Source organism: Labrus mixtus, chromosome 5 (genome assembly GCF_963584025.1).
Source record: "Labrus mixtus chromosome 5, fLabMix1.1, whole genome shotgun sequence".
Lineage (NCBI taxonomy): Eukaryota > Metazoa > Chordata > Actinopteri > Labriformes > Labridae > Labrus > Labrus mixtus.
The window spans coordinates 18,895,129-18,922,025 of NC_083616.1; the positions used below are offsets into that span (position 1 = coordinate 18,895,129).

The 26,897-nt window shown below is 39.5% G+C and overlaps 1 protein-coding gene across 1 annotated transcript in view; it reads left to right on the top strand.

Annotated features, from left to right (window-relative positions):
• The first annotated feature begins 4,713 nt into the window (after positions 1-4,713).
• Positions 4,714-26,897, top strand: part of nos1 (nitric oxide synthase 1 (neuronal)) — a 45,114-nt gene continuing 22,930 nt past the window's right edge. The window contains exons 1-10 of the mRNA XM_061038381.1: positions 4,714-4,893; positions 7,876-8,658; positions 11,403-11,505; positions 15,679-15,816; positions 21,001-21,146; positions 22,922-23,084; positions 23,727-23,818; positions 25,357-25,498; positions 25,607-25,746; positions 26,650-26,824. Of these exons, the coding sequence (XP_060894364.1) occupies positions 7,943-8,658; positions 11,403-11,505; positions 15,679-15,816; positions 21,001-21,146; positions 22,922-23,084; positions 23,727-23,818; positions 25,357-25,498; positions 25,607-25,746; positions 26,650-26,824 (1,815 nt within the window). The 5' untranslated portion in view covers positions 4,714-4,893; positions 7,876-7,942. The remainder of the gene's footprint in view (positions 4,894-7,875; positions 8,659-11,402; positions 11,506-15,678; positions 15,817-21,000; positions 21,147-22,921; positions 23,085-23,726; positions 23,819-25,356; positions 25,499-25,606; positions 25,747-26,649; positions 26,825-26,897) is intronic.

The following is a 26,897-nucleotide window of genomic DNA, read 5'->3' on the forward strand; positions in this document are numbered from 1 at the left end:
GTGACCTTATAACCATACTACACATGTCCATTACAGAAGACACACACACTGACGGCCCACTTTTTGGGGAATCAACCATCACAGCAGCAACAATACTGTACGCATCTGTCAAACCACCGACAATGAAACAACATCTTTAAACTTACCATTTGAAGATGTACTGAACTTGTAAGATCATAATCCACCAAAAACTGCTCATCACAATTTAAACCCTGTAAAATAATTAATCCAAACACATTCCATAACAGTCCACGGAACTATAAAAAAAACCACTGCTATTTGCCGACCTTTAGATGACACCTCATAACAGCCAACAAAAGCCTTTTTTGAAAAGAGACGCCTCCTCCTTTTCTGACAGCCAATTGCACACGACTGTGCCAAAAACTGACATTTTTAGTAGCCAATGAAATTCTTAAAACATGCTGCTTCAATAAATACTTCAGGGGGATTTTTTCATGCAGACACTAGGAGATTGATTTATAGTATGAGTAGTATTAATTTTTGACACTAAACCCTCTTGGACATGTTAGAAAAGATGTAAGTTTTGCCAAAAAAAAACAAGGTAACTTAAGGATACTTTCAAAGAAGGAAATCCCGATATGATAGATAAAACGTTTGGCAGTAGATTACTCAACGATCTCATTTATGAAGATCTGTCTGACCCATAAATCTACCCCAACCACCTTACTTTAATCTATACCACCTTATTTTCTCCTCCTTTACTCATAGGGCTATATTATATAGGAAATATATATCACTTCAGTCAATAGGTGTTGCCATGTAAATGTTGTACGTTTGAGTTATTGCAGTTTCCCTAGCAACAACTTATAATGATCAATGCACAAGACCTAGGTTTAAATCTTTCTGTGAAATTTCCACAGTCTGAGGTATGTCAGTCGATTAAAGGAAGCAGGAGGACATTTTTCTACAGAGAATACCATAAACACGTACTGGTTTCCCAACAGGGGCTGCCAAAAGCAACACAAGATCAATGCCATGCACACAAATCTAGAGCTAAATAAACCATGCAATATGAAATATATGACTTATTTGATACCCAAGCTTCCAAAGAGGAAACTAAAAGTAGCAGTGGACAAAAACCTTGGATGTGCATGTGTGAAATGACAAGGAGACCATTACCTTCCTCCATGCAGTATCAGTATTTTTTCCATTGTTTAAGTTTGACTGCCTCATATGTAGTGGATTCATGGCATCTAACAATAGTGGAAATGGCAATGGAAAATTAGTTCCAACAGCTATTCATGTATATTCACATAACAGGGTTTGCATTCATTTTGAAGGACACAAGTCAAATGTGAACCATTCAGTAGAGGAACATTGGATTCATGCATAGAATGATTCTGGTTTAAACTCTGTTATTGAGAGACATGCTACACATACACATAGGCACCCAATGCATGCACACAAACAGGACCTATAGACATGCATTAATGGAGAGATGTCAGAGTGGCACTGCTGAACAGGGAGTGTGCAGAGCTCAAAAGGCACCTCGGCACCTCTCCAGCAAACAGACCAACTTCAATACTTTTGATCAGTACTGACACTTACCTCAAAAAAGTTTACTAATCACAGCGTCTCTGCTGCTGTAACCAATTCAGTTCTATTTATGTGTTCTAAGGTATTTTCTTCCACTCTTCCTGTTGCAATCGAATCATACCAAATAAAAGTGAGTCAAATTATTGTTATTATGTTATAATTTCCTTCTTCTATTTAAAGCTCCCTGCATAAAGGGATCACCTGAGATCAGAAAACCAACAACTTTGTAAGACGACCATAACTTGTATTAAAGGAAGAATGTGCAACTTTTGGAACCAGGAGATGTAGCCCTTGATCACCAGCATGTTACCAAAACAAACTGCTGTTTGGCGACACCTCCGCCACACTGAATCATCTGCTCTCCTCCGGCTCGTCCATGTAAACGCTATGTCAATACGGCTCAGACAACATCACAGCCAGAGTCCCGCTGGGAAAACGTGGGTAAATCATGGGGTAAACATGGCAGCGGCAGTGGAGTTCTGAGCTGACACCTTCAAAAGGCTTAGCCCAAGAAATTGGGGATTTCATATAAATATGAATAAAATATAAAATTATATTTAATCTTCTAAAGACATCAAAATGACTTGATGTGTACATTTAAAATATATATATATATAAAAAATCTGTTTTTTAGTTTCAATGTTGGAGCTAACATTGCTGTGAAGTTTCAAGGCTAATATAATATATTATGTGTCAAGTTGATTCGGTGAAATACATACAATACAAGTTTTACTGCGTTAAAGCCAATGAAAGGATTGTGGACCAGTTTACTCTGCTTTTTTACTTTTCTTTTCTTTGCAAGGAAGAGTGGCTCTCTGTGGTAACTATCACAGACCGCTGACATGACATTTGGGCCTTACAGTAGGATTAATGGTGTTAACAAAAAATGTAGGATAAAGGCCACAAGGAGAAGGATAGGGACGAAAACTGTCTGACCGAACTACTTCAATAATGTAAGTTAGCCTTCGTTAAGTAAGTAAATTAGTAGTTTAGAGTAGGCTACCTCTGTTAGCTGCTGCGCCTCGGGCTAACTTTAGCTACAACCATAGACTACAACCAGCAAGTTGCTTCTCCCACGCAGAAGTTTTAGGCTACTTGTTTCCATAGCAACAGAAGAGAACCCTGCTTTACCACAAATGATTCAACTTTAAGTGCTACAATTTTTCTGCTAACAGCTGACGACTTGTAACTATCAGATGTTAGTCCACTGATGTTTATTGCATGGACATTGGATCTTGATTATTAGTGTTTTTTTTTTAAGTTTTTGTATTTTTTTGCATTAGGCAAGGTGTTTTTATATTGAACCTTATAAGCTACATAACTGAAAAGCCTTCATCTTTTCTAACATAGGCCTATTGCTACGATGCGGTGAGTAAAACAAGGGAGGTGGACCCAAGTGCGGAAACAAAAAACTATTTATTTAAAATAAAGATCAAAATTCCAAAACACGAAAAAACAAGGAGCCACGAGGAAGCACAAGAGACACTAGCAAACTGACATACCACATACCACAAACACATACAATGAACTGACCCAGGAAGGAAGAAACACAGAGACTAAATAGACACAGGGGTAATCAAACACAGGTGAGACTAACAAGACACAGGTGAGGGCAATCAGGGCAATCACACTGGGAAACACACAGGCAGGAATACAAGAAACACAGAGGACAACTACAAACTAAATCATGAAACACTAAAAACACACAGGGTGCATTCGAATTGTCCCTCCTATCTCCTTTCACTATCCACTTTACCTTAACCCCGGGGAAACGTCATGAGGTTAAGGAAAGATGTTAGGAGAATTCATAAAGGACTTAGGGAAAGGCGATCTCGTTGCTCTGACAATCCGACCGCATTTTCCACAAGGCGACGTCATTAAATGCGACGGGCCGGCGGAGGTTAATGACGTGAGTCCGCCGTGTTGAAACTACAATGTTCCGAAAATGGACTACAAAAAACGCATCTAAAAAACTTTCCCCTGTGCCTTCTTACCGGTGAAATAATCCTAATCACCACAAGGTTGGGATTGAAATAAAAGCAATATAGACTACCAGGCTACAAGTAAGAAAAGTGAAACCATCACCTTCCTGTCCACTCAGAAATCAACATCAAAATAAACATGATTGTATGAAATTAATTGTTACATTAATGATGAAAGATATAAGATATGACCTACACATAAATATTTTAAGCATACAAATGTACAACTGCACAAAGCATTCTTAAGTGAATTAAATATGTTGAATAAAACATCATCTGTGTCACTTTACGATCATCGTTCATTTACGTGAACGGTCGGATGCGCGACTCGCCTTAAATGTTGCGGCCGCAAGGAATTGTGGGGCGGCATATCTCATCTCCTTTCGTAAAGGATGGTCCAGTGTATCCTATGCTAAAGGAGGTTATAAAGGAAGCACTGACCCACCTTTCCTTAACTTTTAGAGAATTCGAACGGCTCTTATCATGGCCGCCACTTAAATGCTTCTGGGGTTAAGGTAAAGTGGATAGTGAAAGGAGATAGGAGGGACAATTCGAACGCACCCACAGAACTCAAGAACTAACAAAACACACCAGAACAAGAAGAAACACCAAACACTGAAAAACAAAACTAAAAAAAGACCAAATCATGACACCTATAGGCAATGGTGTATAGGTAATGTTTTGTGTTAAATCTTGAACAAATGAACAATCATGCCCCATAGATCTCTGGACCCCAATTCTTTGCTTTTGAATGAGACAAGTATAGGCTATGGTATAATTGCTGTATTCCAAATGAGATAGGCTATAAAAGGTGATTATATACCCATCAGCTTATGACCTTTCTGTCTGCGTTTTTGCTTTTTGTTTTTGTTCAAGAGTTACTTTTTTGATTTATCTTCCAATAATTTTGAATAATATCACATTACAGGTTTTAATTTAGAAACCTCCATGTTGCAGCAGGAGCAGGAGCAGGAGGGACACCTTGCCTCGTCCCTGCCCCCCTGTGAAGGCCCACAGCAGGCTCTAGGAGGAGTGGATGTGAGGAGAGTCGGCTCCGGCATGCTGAGTGATGACGATAGCCGACATAACTAAACCCACCCACAGTTGATTTAAATGCCCGCGCACGGCTCTCTCCCAGCTCGTCACAGTGTCTCCCGTTGCTCTGTATTTATAAAGCGCCCCGGTACGCGAAGAGGCACAAGCATGCCTCGTCTCTAGAGAGGCAGAGCGCGTCGCTGTGACTTGGACACATTTTTGGATGAGACACTTGTGCAGCCGCTGCTAAGGAAACGCAGGAGTTTTATCCTAAAGTTCACTGCAGCAGGTCGTTGTGACAGCGATCTTGTTCTCAGGGGTGAGTTGTTGAACGTTTTAATTCAATGTTTCACCTGTTATGCTTTTACTTTTGTTCAAAATTAGGCTGACCATTCCCCTGAAGGATGAGGGTGCGGCAGGGCAATTAATGTGCACACCTGTGGTTAAGACATGAAGCCTTTAATTTGTAAAATGTATTGTTCATACGTTGTTGTTTTACCTTATGCAAAAAAAAAAAGAGTCGCTAGAACTTGTTGAACCTGTGAAAGAGCCATTACATTCAGGCTCATATAGGGAACATTAGGGACTTTCAATTGGACATCGTAATAATGAGAGCAATTGCAAAATGAATCCAACTTCACAAATACAAATACATGTCACTCACTGTATGTTTGTTGAATCATTACATTTTTCATTTTGTGAGGAATATAGGAATTGTTTTTCACATGAAAAAACCGGTAACAGCTTTACTCTTGAAGAAACTCATAGTTCTGTAGAAATGAGAGAGAAATATGATTCTTTTTCTCACTGTAAGGCATATAGCATAGAAATGTATTACCGCCTGCTTCCGTAGATTTGCTTATGCCTTGCTGCTACTTAAGTTGTGAAATCCGTTTTCAAGATTTCTTTGATCGCATTTGCAGTTTATTTAATTGCTTATGGGTGCAGAAGATGACGATATATACCTAACTAACCCACCCCTCCCCCTTTTTTAAGGGCGAATTGCCTCACTTACCTGTTCATTCTAAAGTTATGAAGACCAACCAATCACACAGTCAATCTATGCAAATTTGATCACATGTAAACCCTGCAGTGTTTTTGTGACAGGAACAAAAGTTCATATCAAGTTCTAATCACCAGAACAAGAAACTGTAACTTGCAAGCTTTGTGCAGAGACATTGGGGAAACTAAAAACAAGCCAAGAGTAGCCTTAGTCCTTCACTGTCACCGCTAAACAAGGAAGTAAGAAGTCAGGATTAAAGTTAATTGAGCTAAGAAGTAGTTTCTGAATCTAAATTGTGACTGTTATAGTGCTCAAATAAACACATTCATTTATACCATATTGATGAGTCTGCATACACAGTTTTCTCAATGAAACGTTAATTTAAGTCTGATTAGGGTGCGTAATGGTAGCCCAGTCAATTATGTATGCTTGTTTAAGTCAAGATAATTTGAACATTAATAGGAGAGAATCATCCCAGCCTACACCAGACACCCCTTCAATCTCAGAAAAAGATTTTAATCTTCATATTCAGAGCACATTCCCATCAATATTCACATCCGTGATGTGTCATTTCTTATCTTAGTAGGATGCAGCTAAAAAGAGTTAGGATGAAAGGGCCCGTCTATCTAAAGTTATTCCTGTGCCCAGGGACAGTTTAGTCAATATTTATGACTGTGGCCAATTTTTCTAAAATCCCTGCGCTGAGGACCTGATCCCCTGAATGTGTGATTTCAGTGATTATGCATAGAATCAGAAGATATGGTGTTGACTTTCCAGAACTACAAGACTTTTATATATTGACATTACAGCATGACTCAGCCAGCGTATACCTAGGACATATACATTGAAGGGAATTTCTGCCGATGGAAGTTTTGAAGTAAACAACAACTTGATATAGCCTTCTGATGCAGAGGAGCAGATATGACAAGATGTGGATTGTAAAACACTCAGCTATCGGAGGTTGACCGCTATCCTTGGTGCTGAGCTATTCCCAATGTTTGCTGCGTGCCTGCCCTCCTGCACAGATTGCGCAGCACGCGCAGTATCAGCTTTGTGTCCGTTTTTTTTTTCTCCACACACTGTACATTCAAGGCCAAGCCACCCACACAGCCAGATTAATTCATTTCAAAGAACAACTTACACGCATCATAGGAGGTAAAATACTTAATTTAGCGCCTGGAAAACGGGGCAGAGGAGTGCTTCCTTTTTGTTGCTTAAGTTCATTTCAAGTGAAAAGACAATGAAGCACAGGGTGGAATAATAAGGCTCGAGGAGCTGAGGGACAGGCTTTAGTCACATGCCTTGTGTTTATTCACTCAAGAGCTGAGTTGTTAGGGTAATGCAGAAATGGAAGTTTTGGCAAATTGGCTAAACTGCCCTTGAGTGGATTTTATTGGTCATGGGAAACATTCCTAGCAAAAATCGAAGTGTCCTGTTTTCTATTCTTTATTTTTATGCCTTAAATTAAAGGCAATAATATCCTTCTGCACAACATACTAGAAGTTTGTGTTTTTAATGGCTTCTGTCCCTCTCACCTTTTAATGGACTAAAAAGAGTGAAAAAATTATTATTATTATTGGTAAAAATACTCAAAAGTAAAAACACAAATGATTTAATGTTCCATTTTTGTAGAGCACTGCACTCAAGGTAGTTTAATAATGTCATACATATCAAGAGGAAAAACCCCAAATGATATAATGGTGTACCACAGGATCACTTGTTGATGCATATTTAGGAGAACTCCTTTACAAACCATTTGGTTGAATATTCTATAAACTAATCATGTGTTTTACTATTCAAAATTTTAAACGACTGTAACTAGAGCTGGTATAAGTTAAAATATGAAACAAAGTGATATAGAAAAATGATGCCGTCTATAATGAAAATACAAGGAGACCCATTAAATAGTTGTCAGTACTGATGTGAATACTTTACACGGCCGCTGGAGAAATTGAAAACAGAGGCTTAGAAACAAGCCTAGCCAGTATTTGCCTTTGAGGAAAAAAAGGTCTGATACTGTGTTTAGTCACTGCAATGTCAATATAGAGGATCAAAGAGGGTTCTATTTGATGGATAATAGGTTTTTATTTCAGTGACGATATTTTGAATCTGTGGCTCAACAGGATTTAATTGTCTCTGTAATATAACCTTCTAAAAACACTAAATGACTTGTATACCCTCTTTGACTTATGTTAAATCAACGCTTTGTAAGTAAATGATGCAGTCAAGGTAATTTCCCCCAAAACTAATGGAACTTGTATTTCCCCTTCTCCTCCCTCTCCTTCTGTTGCTTTTCAGAAACATCCCTGGGGACACACGAACACTCTCACGCTAGCACGCAGTAACCACCACACACACGGGCACCATGCAGGAGTCAGAGCCAACAGTGTGCCAGCTACAGCCCAACATCATCTCCGTCCGCCTGTACAAAAGGAAGGTCGGCGGTCTGGGCTTTCTAGTGAAGCAGAGGGTGTCCAAGCCACCTGTCATCGTGTCTGACCTCATCCGTGGTGGTGCAGCAGAGGAGTGCGGCCTGGTGCAGGTGGGTGACATCGTCTTGGCGGTCAACAACAAGCCCCTGGTGGACCTGTCTTATGAGCGGGCCCTGGAGACATTGAAAAACGTGTCACCAGAGAGCCACGCTGTGCTGATCCTCCGCGGGCCCGAGGGCTTCACCACCCACCTGGAGACCACCCTTTCTGGAGACGGCCGTCAACGCACAGTGAGGGTCACACGGCCTGCCTTCCCTCCCTCGAAGTCCTATGAGCACTGTTCCCCTCTCAGCCCGTTCAGCCCCGGGCAGCAGCAGCAGGTCAATAAGGAGCCGCAGCTTAGAGCCATCGAGAATCTATCCTCTCCGTCCATTACCCAGTCTATCCTGCAGAGGGGAGGCGTGCAGGCCCAGGACCCCCTGCTGATGAGGGATCGTGGAGCCCTCCTGTGCAATGGGCTGGAAGAGAACAACGAACTGCTGAAGGAGATCGAACCAGTGCTGCGCCTCATCAAAAACAGCAAAAAGGAGATCAATGGAGAGGGCCAGAGGAATGTGGGGAGAAGAGACGCCCAGATTCAAGTGGCTTGGTAATTTTGTGATGCGATACAACCTTATTGATCCCTTGGTTTAAGTGTCTTTGTGTTTGTTAGCCTCCACATACAGACTGAAGTTAGAGCCTAGATATAATTAGAATCAGGATTTAGGTCAAGGACACTTCAACAAGTTGGTTATTAGCAGATATAAGCGCCTGCACCTGGTCCTCTTATTAAATAAAGTCTCCCTACACACTTTGTCACCCTGCACTCCCCAAACTACCTGACCCAGCTGTGTTGTATTAGCTGCTACAGACAGGCTCTCTTTCATCTGGTATGACTCAGAGTAGATTGCCAAGTAATTACTGTCTGCATGCTGGCCTCTAGAAAACCTCAATTAACATGATATTGCTCATAACATTCATCATCACCATTTTTTGTGCTACTTTGCGAAGGAACCCGCTTAACTTGGTTCATGTAAAACCTAAAATATTAGAACAAATAATGTTGCTTGACTTTGGAAGTTTTTCATAATTAACATTAAACCCCCAGTTCGGGATCAGGTTTAAGGTTATTTAGCTGCATCTATTGTATGAGCTTGCTTACCAAATCTACATTGGAATATAATTACAATCTGCTTGAATTATTAGACGTTTTTTTTTGCAGTTCATATCTTATATTTGAGAACAATTGCATTTGTTTAATTGGTATTTCAGCTCCCATTTAAAGTCACATTGATAATAAGACCCCAATTAGCATCTTGCCAAACACAAAGCTTATCACAAACGCTTCATTAGCTTAATAAGCTTTGAAATAAGAAAACTTCTTTCATTCTGTCTTTTCCGTTGAGGTCAGCTGCAGCAGAGTTTTAAGCAGGCAGGTAGTTGAGAAATTAGACTCTATGAATGTAACATGGCTCCCTTTGTTACATGTGATGAGAAAAAGTTTTTTTTATTCCAGATCAGCCATAATCTTCCAGCCTCTGCCTAAATGGTCTCCAAAGTGTAATGTTGATATTGGCATCTCAGTTATCTGCTGTTCTCCTCCCACGACCAATTGAAATCTAATCGATGCTACAGTCTGCTTGAATCAATGTGTCATTCTTGACCAATCCATGCACAACCTCCTCTCTTTTATAAATACACTATGAGTGATTCATTGTATTTCACAGAGACATGCAGAAAGAAAAAACTCAAAGCATGTAAGTCATGCTAAAATAACGTTTGTTAATGGGGCGACCTTTGGGCCAGAGGAAAACATTTTTATAGCCAATAGACGACCTTGAAACACACTGACATTTGGCCAGCATTAGGAAAGAGGCAACTTACTCATCTTTAATTTTTGGGTTTGGCTTTAGAAAAAAACTCTCTAAAGAGTTATATATAGAAAATTGTTATTTAGAATTGAATAGCCAATAATATCTTTTTACCAGGGTTTGTCTGTGCAGTAACATATCTCAGATTATTTCTGAGGGACTATTTTACTGGAAGAGAAAGCAGATTATAACGTTTAGCCTGTTTCAGAGTACAAGTTGAGGATGCTCTAGAGCCAGAGCTAATGACAAATGACACATACAACCTCCCTCGTCATTTCTGCATACATGAACTCCACCTCTAAATTAGAAGACTGAAGGGAAAAATATGCTCTTGCAAATTGCGACAACTGAAGAGATACAGTGTGAAAAGGAAAGGGAAGGATGCCTGTGAGGATTTACAATTAGTATGGACGCATGCACATGAGAAAGACTGGAGGAGGGGGCGAGTGTGAAAGTCAGTAATGGGTGATATATGTGTGGGTGTTTTCAATAGGAGGAGGAGGAGAACACAAACTTGAAACCACTCGCTTATGAGTATGCTGGATTTATTCATTTCTCGTGGTTTTCTACAGTGGCAGCACAGTGACGTCCCCTCCCCCCTACGTCTCTCAGGATCAAATAATTACAGCTCAGAGTGAGATCTCTCACTTCATATTCAGTTTCTCTTTATCTTTTGGTCTTGAATTGATCTGTTTTTTATCTGATGGTATATTCTTTCATCAAAAACACAGAAAATGGGTCACACATTTTTGATTTGTTTGTCTTGTGTTTCTGTTTCAATGTCTGAAGAAGCCTTCATAAGCACTGTTGTTAGCTTTCTAAATGCAGATATAAGTCCAAACAAGTGAATTCATATAAAAAAAAAAAAACATGATGTATAAATAAGCTGAATGAAATTGCTACGTGATAAACTGATGGAGGGACTTTTTTCTTCATTATGTTGCAGGAGGACAAAGTGTTAGAGAAGCACAGCTAAAGTGATTGAAAGAGCAAAAGCAAGGTCAATGCACCTTAGTAGTTTTTCTCCCGTCTGACTTGTAAGAAGTGTTCCCTTTGGACTTGTCCAGCTTTCGCCCACTTCGTCTCAGTATGAAGTTGATGCGAAGCTTTGGTGGTAAATTACTGAGACAAGCCTACATGAAGGAGGAAGCTATCCCACTGCAGCTCTGCAACAGGTGCAAACAACATAGATGCAGCCCAAGCTGTGTCTGCACACCCACTATGTCCTGTGGAGAGAAAACACCTAAGTGGGTGTTCAGAGCCTGTAGAAATTGTGCAGTGATTCCTGATATGACAGCATTCTGGAGGGTGTACAGGTCCATGGTTTAATGTGTAATGATATAAGACAGGCAGATTCTTCACTGTCTTTGTGTATTTGCCTGTGTGTGAACGTTTTGGCTAAGGTTTTAATGTGAAATGAATGGAGCATTTTGCACCGGATGTGAGCATAAACACCTGACGGTTAATTGTATGTGACTTCCAGGGACCTTGGTGTGGGAAATGGCACAGCTCCACAGCTGGCGTCAGATAACAACAGAATGCTGGAAAACATGACGGTGGTACTCAACAACGCTGACACTGACAAGGTAATGAAAAATGAAATTATTACTAAATCCCCAATGAAACAGCAAGTCTATCCATTTCTACACTCCCAGATCAATAACTTGAAGATCCTTTGCCCTCTTGTCCATGTGTACATTGATTGCAAATATTCATGAGAAGGCTCTCTACAGCTGTATAATGCATGTGTGTCCATGGCTGCCTGTACAATAATCCACACTATTTGCACTTTCCATGCTTTCTGAAACCGAGCATCTGTGTTGCTTCTTTGCGCATAGTCGTAAAGCCTTTGCCTAAGATCCCATCACCTAGGCATTAGATCCTTCCGGGGGGAAAGCTGGTGCAGCATTAAATCCAGCTTATGCCTTCCACACAGAAGGGTCTCGTCACAGGTCTGAGTGTCTGTGACAGGGATAGTGTCGTAATCTGCACATGGTCTGTGTTATCCACCCACTTGTGACGTCGCTCAAGCCCCCATCAATGGGACCGGATGGGGCGAAAATGATTCCAGGAGGCATAATGAATGTGTGCAGCTGCTGATCCGCAGCTCTCCATCAAATGTGGCCCCTATTGAAATGATCCAGCCCCTCAGACCTGAGGAGAAGAGAATGTTAATGTACATGCTTATGAGAATGTTTGTGCGAAAGTGTTGGAAAGAGGCAGGGATGAGAGGGTGGATCATCCATGCTGTAGCAGTTTTGAGAGGCTATGTATGTATGAAGAAGCCATATGTTTTTCCTGGTAGTGTAAGCTCAAACAGAGGTGCTTTTGTGAGAAGGTGTGTTTTGGACATGTGTTTGTGTCCAGTTTACGTGTTTATGTGTACTGATTGATGCAGCAAGCATTTTCACTGCAGGCCTCTTGTCAGACACTTACTCTATGCGAACTTTGATGGCTCATTGATTTGAGTTTAATTTAATAGACTAAAGTCAGACACATAGCTTATGCTAAAAAAAAAAAAGGGGAATGAGAATGGTTTCAGATTGTCTCAAAGTTTGTCCCTGATTAAATACAAGGATTTCAAATGACATAATGCTGACCTGCAAATTGATTTTATCACTTTGCTGAAAGACTGTCCATATGCCTCATGCTTGAGCTTCTGCTTCTGCATAATTTAATGTTTAGTGATCTAGAAGTTGCCATGGGACAGAGTAGCCAATGACCTTTGGGCCCACTCCCCTTGGGTAAATACTATTTAAAAAATGTTAATGATATGCTGACTGGGTTGAAAATGTACTTTATAAAATGCAGCAAAATGTAGCTGTCACAAGCTTAACCAGGAGTTTGTCAATGAACATTTTTCAAGCTTGGAGTTTGGCATCACAGTGGTTCCTTTTTTTTTCTTATTTATTTTTTGAGTCAGAAGTGACCTTATGTGGTTGAGAGGGTGGTACTGGAGTGGAGTTAGATGCTGGCAAATGTCATGTTGTCTGAGCTATCCATTAAAACCTTTGGCTAGTTTGTTAGCTGGCAAATTAGCATGCATGCCAAAATGTGTCGCACAGAACGGGATTCTATTTGTTCTGGTAGCTGACTAGAGCCGTTTATTTATTAAGAGAGCTTGTGGAGACTAGCAAAGTTCATTTAAACTCATACCCACTGGAGTAATTCATATATAAGATACTGGCTGAAGAGACCAGAACCGTTTGTCATACCAGACTGTAGACATGATTAATTCTGCTATAAAGTTTAGGATTTGTATTTGGGCCCTTTTGGGAATTGATGCTCTTTTGGAGCCAGCCTCATTTGGCCACTTTGGGAACTGCAGTTTTTGGCACTTCTGCTTCATTTCTTAGCCCTGCCTGCTTGGTTTAGAAGTAAGGGTTTGTCATTGCCCTGGATAGTTAGCTAGTTGGCTGGATATGCTAACAGTTGTCTTCTGAAAAATAATAAATGCATAAACCATGCATGGCACTCCTGCTCTTTTTTGTTTTTAGCAAGAACAGGAACAACAATAAAAAAGACACCAGCTTTACAACGTTAGTGGGATTATTGCTCTTCAGGGTGTCGAGTCATTTAAAGCTCGGTGTCATTGTTCAATTTGAAGTTTCAAATTATTGTAATTCTAGAATAGAAATGATGACAAGGTACAACATGTCTAAAATCAAGGCATTAACAGAACACCAACGCCCCAACGTTACTTGCATAACCGAGGGTTGTTGCAGGAACAGACATTCTTTTACAACACATACATCATCATTCGTCAATCAAAAGGCTATGTCAAGAATGAGGTGTGGATTTTACAATGGAGAGCATCCGTTGAGCTACAAATGAGACTAATTGAACCTAATCTAATGAAGATAATTACATAAAGAGATAATGGCCAAAGTTTTTCTTTCCAGTAAATGCAGTTACTGAACTTTTCATTGATATTTTGATTTTAGACATGTTGTGTCCTGTATTTACCAGGCAATGTTATTGTTGCAGTGCCTGTAAGATTTCTGCTCTTACATCATCATTTTATTGTTTTTTTCTTTTTAGCAAGAACAGGCACAACAATAAAAAAGACACCAGCTTTACAATGTTAGTGGAATTATTGCTCTTACTATGGCTCCATCCTAAAGACATCTGGGTGTAGAGTCATTTAAAGCTTGAGGTCAGAAATCAATCTCTGAGACTACAGTATTTTAACTGTGTGCCATTTTTATTTGACCATAAAAATCAAACAGTAGAATCCCAAATTTTCATTGATTTACTTATACAGCTGTCACTGAAGAGAAAATTTGGATTAATAGTGAATGTACAAAGTCACAATTTCTCATTTCTATATCTGTTTTGTATGCTGTAGTAAATTAGTGATAACTCTGGCCTTGAGAGTCTCTTTGTGTCTAGTTGCCTTGCTTGTGTTAAAATAAGACAAGTTCTGTTCATTGGAGGGGTTCAGCAAAAGAGCAATTGGAACCTTTAGTTTTACACAATCATATTTGACCAATTATTCTTTCAATTTATTTGATCTCTTGCTATGTTTTTCCTGGTATTTCTGGACATTCACTTAGTGGTCTTCCCCTAGCTGACCTCTCTGTAACATTTAATCAATCTGTTTGTCTTTCCACCGTGACATTTAAAAATTAACATGTACACATGTATAAAGAAAGAACACTGACATTTACACGTTGCTCATCCAAACAGGCTTATCTTAAAGCTGCATGTATCATGGTGAGAAAAAAACTAATGTAAATGCCAAGCTAAAGCTTCCGGTCAGTGAGCCACAAGCCTTATATTCATATTCACACAACTACTGTGCGTTTTATGTCAACAAGCCTTAATTCTCCTCATCTGATTTTCTTCGCTCATTCCACTGAGAGTCCCTTTACGGTACAATGATCTTTCTTCCTGTCCACAACTTCAATGATAGCAATGTGTCATATCTGAGCCGCATAGCAAGGGTTACTGATGTTGGAGCATGAACACACAGGAACTAAGCTCTTTATTCTCAGTGTGTGCAAAATCAAATTCAATCCAATCCTCCTCATTCCCCTCCGCTGTTGGAGAGGACACGCAACGACAATGAGACTCAACTGGCGTGACACTGTTGGTATTCATCTCCCCGGCAAGCATGATGATTGTGTCATTGTTGTTCAGAGGCCGCTCCTCTGCGGGCTTAACAATGCTGAGGGAGATGATGATAGGGCTTCCAATGTGTGGGATTGATTACCCTGATCTTAGGCAATCCCTCTTTGCTTTCCCAAGGCGATGCTAACAGTTGTCTTTTTGGTTAAATTGCAGGCATTGATCAGTCAATAGCTACAGTATTGGAAAACTCAGTGAACTAAGAGTTAGCTTGCCAACAACCTGCTGTTTAATGCCGATTGCCTTTATCCTAGAGTGTGAAATAAAATAGAAAGGGGAAAGAGAGAGAGAATGCACTTGGGTCATATGCAAAAGTCAGTATGAGAGACTTAATTAAAATGACAGAGCAGCTGAGAGTTCTTTATTATAGAATTTCTGGAGATTTTTTTTTTCCAGATACTTGGGTTATCCACATTTTGAACTGACCAATCAATGTCAAATTGTGGCAGTTGAATCAATTCCCCAATAGTGGGATAGAAGTGTCTCTTTTCAGAATGACTCCCAGTCATAAACAACGTATCCAGCTACTTCCAAATGTGTTACATACTGTAGGTTAGAAGTTATTTCCAAGACACAGATCTAAGACAGACTGTAATGACTAATTTAAATGTGTTTGTACTCTTTTTCAGCCTCCAGCCAAGGGCAGGTCCTCTCCCACTAAGACACTGCAGAACGGCAGCCCATCCAAATGCCCCCGTTTCATAAAGATCAAGAACTGGGAGACAGGCACCGTCTACAGCGACACACTCCACCACAGCTGCAGCAAGGTAAGGCATACATGGAAAGAGTTCAATAAATGGTGTTAAAAAAAAAAAGAAAAAAAAAAGAAGAAGCTGTCTGCAGCAGTATTTACGTTTGTGGATGAGGCAACCAGGCTAGTAAGGAAATGAAGGATTTTTGGTCATAAATCAAGCAGTTTTAATGCCTCTCGGAATCTGAATGAAGGCTGTGAAGTGCAGCTGCGTCTTCACCTCATGACACCCTTCACTAAGTTGAGAAGACGGAAACTATTGGCACCAGGAAACCAGGAAGAAAGAAACACCTGTATGATGCAATTGTAATCCAATGCAAAGAAAATGAAAAACTTGATATTTACGCTTGAGAATTGTTTCTAATGGTTATTTTATCAAGACTTTTTATTTCTTTGTGCGTCCTTACAATAAGATATAATTTGGCGATACCATACCATCAATTCCTTCAGGATCCAAAAGTGACCACTGCACTGTACTTTATACAATATATTCAAGCTTGGCACTTTGGTCTCTGAAAAAAATAAAAAAATATGTTTATTGTTTTTTTGTGATAACTGGTATATCAGTACCTCAAATGTGTTATGCAGAAAGAATCACACTTAAATATTGATTGCAAGTGCTTTTGTATTGCTTCTGTAATACCACCATTATAGGTGCAAGCCTGTGTGTATAATCTTACAGGAATGCAAAGCTTTCAGGTCAGATATTGAGGTAGACCCATATTACAGTATGTCTATGACTATAAATGTATCTTAAATGCACATAAACTAGATGACTGAAAAACATTCAGCCTACATGCTGAACAACACATAATTTGCAAGTCAAATAGATTGAAGAATAATAGCACAGCATGGCATGCCTTTTCTCTGCCTCACACTTACTGTCCGTACATTAGAGAGCTATTGTCTGAAATGTTGGTGATTCAGCTCGTTACTGTTTAGCAAGAGAGCGGGGAGCAAGGGAAAATGGAAAAAATAAATAAATGGGAAAAATGGCTACAGCTTATGAAATAAATAAAATATTCTTCAGTTAAAGAAAGACAGTATGAGGACAGCTGACATGGTCATACAGTCACTCAGATGGTCACATAATGAGTCACCATTCTCAGGAAACTGAGAAATCAAATGTGACATTTGATATTTGTGCTGTCTTATGACGCATGACTACCTCAACAAAACTGTTTCGTACAATCACATTAAACCATACATCAAGCTAACAAAAGCTTCTTTCAAAGTTTTTATAGAAAAATGCAATTCTTTCGAACATTTTACAGAAAAGCAAACAGCACCATTAGGGGGCACTTTCCAAACCAGTGCTTTTAGCCAAATTCTAAAATTTGCCTTTTAACTTTTTCTCATTGGCCGTGTTTACATTTTTCTTTAAGCAGATGTAATGTTTTTCAAGTTTAATGTCTTGTTCTATCTATTGGCATTCTCATATCTGCAATTGAGCATTTGTGCTAATGGGTAATGGGTTTGTCATTAGTTTGGATTTGGTTATATATATAAAAAAAGAGCTATGACCAATAAAATCATTGATGGCACTGGAAAACGTCCTGCAAATTGATGAAAAATTACAGCCTGGGTCTTGATAGGCATAGGGTATCTGACCCGATCCATCCACTGACAAGCAAACATCTCTTTTTAACTGGTAGTTTTTCATCTGCTTTTAAACATGCTTTGGTCCATCTCTTTTAAAAAGAACAAATCCTAATCCCACTGTTCTCAGTCATTTGAGGCTAATTTCTTAACTCCCATTTTTATCCAAAGTTTTATATAAAGTTCTTTCAATGGAAATTGCATCTTTTATGAATGCAAATGAGAGCTTTGAGAAATTTCAGTCTGGTTTAAGAGCAATACATAGTACAGACACAGCTCTCCTTAACAAATGACCTTCTTTAACCTACTGACGGAGGACACAGCTCCATTTTCATTATTTTTTATTAAAGTGCGGCACTTGACCCAGTAGATCATGCCATTTTAATTGAAAGCCTCGAGACTTGGGTTTGTGTAAAGGACACTGCACTTAGTTGCCACCAGCTGACCTGGAAAAAGTTAAAAATTCACTACTGCAACTCCCACCATCCTTGTTTCACTTTGCACATTTCTCACATTTCTCTCCTGCCTGCCTCCAGAACGCAGCAGCTTGCCTTCTGACTGGTTTTAACAGATGCCATGCCATCACATCCCTCTTATCCTCGCTTCCCTCCACTGGCACCCTGTCACTTTTAGAATTGATTTTAAGATTTTGCTGATCACTTTTAAAGCTTGTCTTGGTTTTGCCCCAAATTATCTTTTGAAAATACTGACCCCTTAGGCGTTATCTCGCAACCTTGGGGATGGAGATGGGGCTTTTCTGGTCTTTCCAAAGTCGAGGCTCAATACAAAAGGTGAACATGCTTTTGCTGTCAGGGCTCCTCGACTTTGGAACGACCTCCACGAGGCCATCGAGACAAGGTGTGCAGAATCATTCACTTCTTAAAACCCACTATTACAGACATGCTTTTTACATTTTATTTTGTCTTTTCCTTTATTTATTTTATATAACTTCAGGAGGCACACTAATCAAATCAAATTTTGTTGTGACATCCATTTACCTTGAAGCTCTCCATAATTGATTTTTTTAAGCGATCAGCTGCTGTGTTTTATTCTTGAGAAGGCAATCTCCACCCTCATAGTGGCCCTTAAATGCCAAACAAAGTCCTTTCCAAAAACCTTTTTGGGAAAAACACCAGAAGTCATCATCTAAAGGCAAAACAGGCGAGAAAATGTATTCGGTGCGTTAAATGTCCATCCCCTTTCATTGATCATCCCCCCTGGTCCATCCATTTTCTTCATTTTATCATGCAGCCAAAGTTTCTTCCTCTAGTTAGTAAACCAGTCTAGCAGGCACAAGGTGAACTCCACCGTTTAATAATTCAGCCCCCAAAACACCGCAGCCATTCGTACACAGCAAACAGCCGCCTAATTACTTTGGTGACTTATCGGACACACTGTGCATCCCAATGAATGTTCTGTAGTAGCATCTTCAGCGTTATTATTTATCACAGACACTGCTGTATTGGAGGATGATCCGTCTTTTTCGAAAAGGACAGCTGGCTGGCATGAATGCCCTGAGCAGTATGATGAGCGGACGTGCTGGAGCACAAGTGATTACTTTGTTTTATTTTTAACACTCCCTGCTCCACTCATCCATTTCCTCATTTACTTTGTCAAATCTTTATGTTCATGTTTATGTATGTCAGTGTTGTTTTCTTCTTTCCGTCGTTTATCTTTTCTAAGCTTTGGTTTATATTCCAAGTTATCCTTTTTTTTTTTTTTTTTTTTTTTTATCCTTCATTTACTCAGTTTCCTGTCCCGATTGTTTTGACTGGCTGAAATGGTGTGTTTGTAGCCTTGTCCAACATTTTATGTCAAGCGAGTGGTGAATTTGTTGGAAGGGACACGGAGAGAGGTCTATTTGAGACAGACTGCCAGTTTAAGTCTAATGTTTAAACAGTGCAAGTGTGTGGTTCAGCCTAACAAGCCAATTTTAGCAGCGCTGGGGTCATTGTCAAATTTCCTCTCCGCCTGCATGCCTGCATTATCATTTCTGTCATCCGCTCCTGCTCACTCATTCCATCTCTCTCTAAGCTGGTGAAGACATTTGGGCAAACCAAAATGACAGCTGACTTCAGCTCTAATCACATTAGACTGACCACACAAGGTTGCTCTCAGCTATGAGCCTTCTCTCTGTACATCTGTCTGGTTTATTATTTTCTGTCTTTTCTCCCCGCTCTTTCAGTCTTCCTGCCTCTGCTTGATGGAAGGATACCAATCCATGACTCACTGACTTGCTCATTCATTAACATTCGTGCCAGCCATTTGTGAGAGATATAATGAAAAGAATTGTAAAACAGATATGATCCCTTCCATTCCTTTAAGGTCCGGAAGCTTACATAAAAATGTACCTTAAAAATTTTCATTTTATTTTAAACATGTGGCACATTGTTTTTCCCTGTTTTGCAGATGTGTTAATTGTGTATAAATTAACTCATGATCAGGCACCGCCACCACTTTAACAGGAACAAAACTAGGGCGACCAGGGCTGATGATCAGCATTTTCAACGAGAGCCACAGAAAATGGAACTGCCCCATTGGTATCAGAGGCTTCAGTGTTTTTAAAACTAAACTCAAATCATAGCTCAGGGCAAACCAATCATGTGACCACTGATTCAAACCCTTGAATAATCAACCTTGAAGAAGAAGAATGTAATGTAGTTGTAATTGTTCGTTTTTATGTGATACACTGTTGTATTGTTTGTATTGATTTTATTGTTTGTATTGTAATGTTTGATTTTTAGATCTTCCTGCACAGGGACGACAGATGTCAATTAGCTTTATATCTAACTCTGGCCCAGCAGTTTTTTTGTGAATGCCCCCTGTCAAATAAACCAATTAACCAAACTAAACTATGATATAACTTAAACTTTGAATTGATAGATTTGAAGACCTTTCAGTGACTTTGTACATTAATCATACCTCAAGTTTATATCATATAGACACGTTTTTTTTTCTTGTAACCTGGAAATGTTTTGATAGAAAACAACGGGTTGCTCAAGTAAAGTTTTAAAAATGCCTTACAAAAATACTGAAGCACAACTTACAACGGTCAAATGAGGAACTGATCATGGTTATAAAGTGGAATTGTAAAATGTTTCTCTCTTCTTCGGCTTATTTTATTTGCGTAATGCACAATTGAAGCATTTCATTTGTCTGTCTTAAATAAAGGAGAACCAATAACTGTCAGGTTAATCTAAAATAAATTGACATAGCTATAATGTGATAGCTTGGTGTTTTATCAATTAAAAGGATGCCGTGCTTCTTTCATTCAGTACCAAATCACAATACAGAGACAGATGCAGAAAGTTTTTAGCTAATGGAAAAGAAATCCAGATGGCCACTGACATAAGTTATAGAAAGTTAGTTCTAGAAATAGAATTAGCATTTCATACCCCAGAGCCAACACAGTCTTCTGTGGGTGATATTTTTGCTGGAAAGTAAAGTTTGTGGATATTTGCAGCTATATTACTAGTGAATTTGATCCATATGCCATAATCTCCTGCCTCTTCAGTTGCATTTTGGCACTGAGTAATAACCAACTTGCTCAAATCATCCCTGAAATATCCTCCCTCGTCTGTCATGTTAATTTTCTTTATAGATGCCAATCTGCACTGAAAATGTCTGCATTGGCTCTGTGGTGATGCCTAACCAGCATGTTCGCAAGCCAGACGAAGTCAGAACTAAAGACGAGCTTCTTCCACTGGCCACTGACTTCCTAGACCAGTACTACACCTCCATCAGAAGGTAAGCTCAGCATTTGGTTTTATAAAAGAAAAAGCAACATAATGAAACGGAAAAGCTTGAAGAACATTGAGCAAGTTTAGAAATCATTGGTATTGCATTAAAAGCCATGTGGTTCCTATCCAGCAACATATGTATCAGGCTATGTGCTACTTATTATAAGTTGTAAATTAAGCATTTTCTAAGTTAAACTTTAAGCTCGGTGCGACATATAAGCTTCCCCTTAGAAGCCAAATATCAAGAATAGAGCGAGTACTAGATCCCTTTCCTTTAGTAAGAGTAGGTTCATGTTGAAGTGAAAGGCTGCCTTAAAAAAGTAAAAAGGTCAGTGTAAAAGAGTCAAAGTTGCTTCTTCACTATTTCAGAAGTGGAAGCAGGAGGTTAGAGGGTGGTATAAAAACATACAATGGTCATGATGGTTCATAATAGATTTATGTCAAAAAATCCATGTCCTTAATGCCAAAATAACGATACATTCATTTCTTCAACATCAACTTTATTTGTCCCAGAAGGGTTATTGGTTTTGTGGGAAGGCAGAACAGGACAGAGAAAATATTTAAAAAAAAAAAAAAAACACAAAAGTACATCCAAAAAGCCAACACGGCAAAATGCATCATCCATTTCTGAGGATGGAAATTGCAGAATGTGAGTATCAGAATAGTGAATCCTAACTTATAAATATAGAACTGCCTTCTTGAGTTGAATGGCCTTCCTAAATTAACTGAATAAAAAAAGATGACGTAACTCACCAAAAAGTAACAAACAAATAATATAAACGTAGGACTATGGAGGGTACAACTTCTACATCTGAAGAGGGTTTCTGAAGAATAAAAACTCCACAGCATCTTTAACCAAAGACCCACATATTACAGCAAAAGGAGAGCTGAACAATTTTTGCAGAACATAGAGTGCTCTCACACAACACTAGGTTGCTTAGCAACATGTTTTCCAATAGAAAGAGAGTTACAACCAGCTGAGAGTTTTATTGTTGTACTCACCGATCTGATTGGCATTTTGTGAGCTTTATGGTCCTTCACATTCTGCTCTCAATTCAACCTCACTGCTTGCTCTTTTTTAGCACCAAATACTAACACACTCAGCCTCACTTTTCCAACTGCTTCCTTCAAATGCAACAAATAGTGGTTAATAAACTGCTAAAAGACCTCACTAACACAACACTGAAGTTCCAAACTTGACACAGAGGTTTACCACAGGAGGTTCTTAAGCATTTTCGCATTTAGACAAGTTACTGTGTAACTAATAACTCAGATTCACACCAGCTTTCTGTTTGGTACTGGCAGTGACAAAGTTCTACAAGTTAATCTCTCCTTCAGATATTCATTTCAAGTTGTACAAAACAATTATTTTGAGTGTTTTATTCACTTGTTTGGTTTGTTTTCTGCACTTGGTTTTAGGTTTAGTGTGGAAACCAAACTAGTTAAGGAGGGCTTCTTGAAAAAAAATTATTATACTGTAGATAAATATGACAGAGCAACATTTCTTCATGGACCTATAATGGATTCTTAAAAAATAGAACAATGTATTTAGCCTCAAAGCTTGATCCAAAGGCAACTGGACTTGTATAAAGATCTTGAAGATGTTTCACCTCTCCTCCGAAAGGCTTCTTCAGTTCTAAACTTTCCGGTGGACGGAGCTAGAATTTAAGCCTCTGTGGATCATTAGCATTAGCATGACGTATTTAGCGTAACTCTAGTGTTGTGCTACACTAAACTGTATGCACGTGTTCTCTCATTCTGTCGGATCTGTCCTGTCTACAGGTACGGCTCTAAGGCCCATGTGGACAGGCTGGAGGAGGTGACGAAGGAGATTGAAGCTTCAGGAACTTACCAGTTAAAAGACACTGAGCTGATCTATGGAGCCAAACATGCTTGGAGGAATGCTGCCAGATGTGTAGGAAGGATCCAGTGGTCCAAACTGCAGGTACAGAAAGTCTAAAATCACAGCATGTACTGCATGTTAATACAATCCCTCCATTCGGTTTTTGATGATTTGACAAGGTGTGGGTATTTTCAAGATGGAATCTGCATTTCTACTAATTTTGCACTTAAATAAAAAAAAAAATCAAGATACTCAAAGACAAGATACAAGGGTAGATTGTATAAAAACAAGTGGATGAAGCTACTGTAACATGTTGTCACCCTTTGGTTTGTGAGCCATCATTTGAAGGCCAAAAATTGGCATGTTGCCCTGTACATCTTGTTTTTTTCTCCAGAAATACAAATTTCTGTAAAAAAAAAAAAAGATTAGATAGTACATGCACATTGCTACTCCTATAATCTAGTTGACATATCGCTGTGTAAGCCATAGTTGGACTGTTTCTGACAGCAGAGTAGCACCCTAGTTGCCCTTGGAAAGAATCTAGGTTGAAGGCATTTCAGGACCTTCACTTTTTGAAACCAAGAGGCCTCATCTACCATTTATATACCGTATCTTTGACTTGTTAAGCTTCACTAACACATGTCAGCTAAGTTAAAAATCATGTTTTCTGTTCAAGGTCATGTTAAATAACTTCACTGTGCATTTATGTGATTCTGATTTTTCACGTTTGCATTTGCACACCAGGTTTTTGACGCTAGAGACTGCACAACAGCTCATGGAATGTACAACTACATCTGTAACCACATCAAGTATGCGACCAATAAAGGCAATCTGAGGTAAAAACGCAGACAGCAACAGATATCGCTCGACTCTTTACCCAAGTTTTATTTCCCTATGCTGTCCGTTGTTTCCTGTTGTTCAACTCTGCTCGGGTTCATCTCCCCTCTCTCCATCTGTCGTTCCATGTATTTCATCACCCCTCGCGATCTCTGACTGCCCTGACTTGACCCGCTGTCCCATCTGTCAATGTATTCTCCGTCTCTTAATGCTGCCTCTGACACTATCTGCATCCTGTCTATCTGTATGTGTCTCTGCACCAATCATTGCCCTGTCAGTGAGGCGGTGGACCCTGCTCACAACAAGCAGTTATTTGTTAGACCTGAACAGCACTCGCTCACTTCTGCCAAATCCTAATCACATGTGACACCTCATATTTAATTCTTGGATGATGGAGAGCTACTGACTCATTACTACACTTAGCCTGGCCTTCAGAGGGGCAGCATGGGTATGTGTTGATGAGAGCCAGCATACTAACATCCTGGCTGGTGCTCTGCATACTTGAAACAGAGTTATTTTGTTTAATCAAAATCATACATTATTATCACAGTAAAAAGGGTGTTTCTAGGTGATCCAAATTGATAACTGTATTCTTCAGGTCAAAAAGGATGCGCAAAGAAGAGTCAGTTGTTGACAAATGGTGTTTTTTTTTTAAGGGGGAAAGTATACTAACTATACATAACATGCAAAATGGCAACAACATTTTGTCAAATTTCCTTCTTTTAATGGTTTGTACATTAACTTTCTAACAATGAATGTTGTAGGTTTCTGAAAAATATTGAATAGATTAATGTGTTGTCATGATTAATAGTAGTAGTTATTTATCCTTGTACTTTGTGATCACAGCTCATAAGTGACAAGATTTGAGTTGCTTCTTTGTCAGAAATACTTTTGGTTGGTAGGGATGCCTTGATTGTAAAAAAAATCAGAGCCGATTTTGATGTTTTTTTTAATAATTCAATAAATGGTAGACCTTGGGATAGAATGTTTTGACACACAGTGGTCGGTGTAAATAGCCTCCTCTTACAGAGTATGCCTGTTGGGTCCTCCACTTACAATAGTTTACACAGGGGCTGAGTGACAGTTTCCGGCAGATGTACTCTGCTAGCACAACTGGCCCAGATTCACACAGCTGCTCTTGCTCCTCTGCGACTTATAACCAGCTTAGCAGTATTACTTTTACCCTTTTGCTTTTACCCAGTCATTGCATTAAAACATCACTGTGATGTTGAGCAGGCTGAAGGTGAGCTTTGACCAAGCTTTGTCCTTTTGGCCCTACGTGCATTGACATTAAGGGCATAATAGCAACCATGTGTTAGCAATCTCTTTAATCAGTGATTAAACTAAAATCTTAATAGATTAAGTCCACAGTTTCTCACTTTGTGCACAGACATTTTCAAGAACCTGATATAATTAGTCTGAATGTTAGTCAAACCAAATTAGAGTTATATCTATGAATGCAAATATTGTAAACATCTAAACACACATTTTGGAACACTTTCTTATACAGTAGTTTCTCCTTGTTTGTGTTTTGCAGGTCAGCCATCACCATATTTCCACAGAGGACAGATGGCAAACATGACTATCGAGTGTGGAACAGTCAGTTGATCCGTTACGCGGGCTACAAACAGCTCGATGGACAGATCATGGGAGACCCTGCAAATGTTGAATTTACTGAGGTACACAGCAGAAAGAGCTGAAGTTTGTAAATTTGAAAAGATGAAGCCACAAAATCTCACTTTTGGTCTTGTTTACTCTCAGCTCACATGTTGCTTTTTGGTCACCAGATCTGCATGCAGCTGGGATGGAAAGCTCCAAAGGGTCGTTTTGATGTCCTCCCCCTCCTGCTTCAAGCCAACGGAAATGACCCTGAGCTATTTGAGATCCCTGAAGACCTCATCCTGGAGGTGCCAATCACACACCCAAAGTGAGTAATGCCTTTCCTTCTGAAGCATTCAACAAAACACAATCTAGCAAAACAAGAACAGGGGGAGCTGCACAAAAAAACAGCCACCCACACGCATCCCTTAACAACACATATTAAACAATGGGGTACTCTTAGGCAAAGAAGTTTTATTGGGTTTTCTGTCACTATCCATCTGCGCTGAATATTCCCAGCTAGCACAGCTAGCCATGCTTTATCTGTTGCTATGCCAGATTTTGTGGTAACCATGGGGCTTGTTAGTGAAGTTGCATGCTTCCTCCTTATCCTTCCTTGTTTCATTTTCTTTCAAGAAACATTTTCTCACTGATGGCTTCACTACTTATAGATTGTAAGCATTAGGCTGCTGTATCTAATCCATCTATTCCATAATCATGTCATTTCTATCTTGGTTTTCACAAAACCCAGATGTACACAGAGGTATCACTATGTTGCGACATGCTACAGCAAGCATTTCATAATCCCTTGACACACTGGTCTCCCTGCCAGACTCCCCCAAAATTGGCATCTCATGCTCCATATCCTGCATCAACCAGCTCTCAGCTCTGGCAGCAGCTTGGCTAAGACCAAGACCACCAACAGAGTCTAATTTTCATACAGATTAAACCCAGCTCTGCAAATAATACACCAAAGCAATGTAATCAACGCCCCTAGAGGGTGCAAGAAGGATATTAGGCCCTGGCTGCTCTGTCCAGCTCTGGAAAGCTTTCAAAAGTGGGTTATTTCTGTGTTAATGTAGCTTTTGGCTGCACTTCTTGTGTTTTTGAGGATAAAAAATTCAGCCCAAAGCTATAGAAAATAATTATTTTCGTAATTGGTTTTTCATATATATTCGTATATTGCAAAATGTTGGCCCTGTATTAATTTAATTTCAACGTCTTTGCCCAGATACGAGTGGTTCAAGGACCTGGACCTAAAGTGGTATGGCCTCCCAGCGGTCGCCAACATGCTGCTGGAGATCGGCGGCCTGGAGTTCACCGGCTGCCCCTTCAGCGGCTGGTACATGGGTACAGAGATTGGTGTGAGGGACTTCTGCGACAGCTCGCGCTACAACATTCTGGAGGTAGTGTGCTGTGCCAATATAAAGAGTCATGTTTCATTGGAAAATGAGGGGGCAGAATAAGAGGCACAGATTG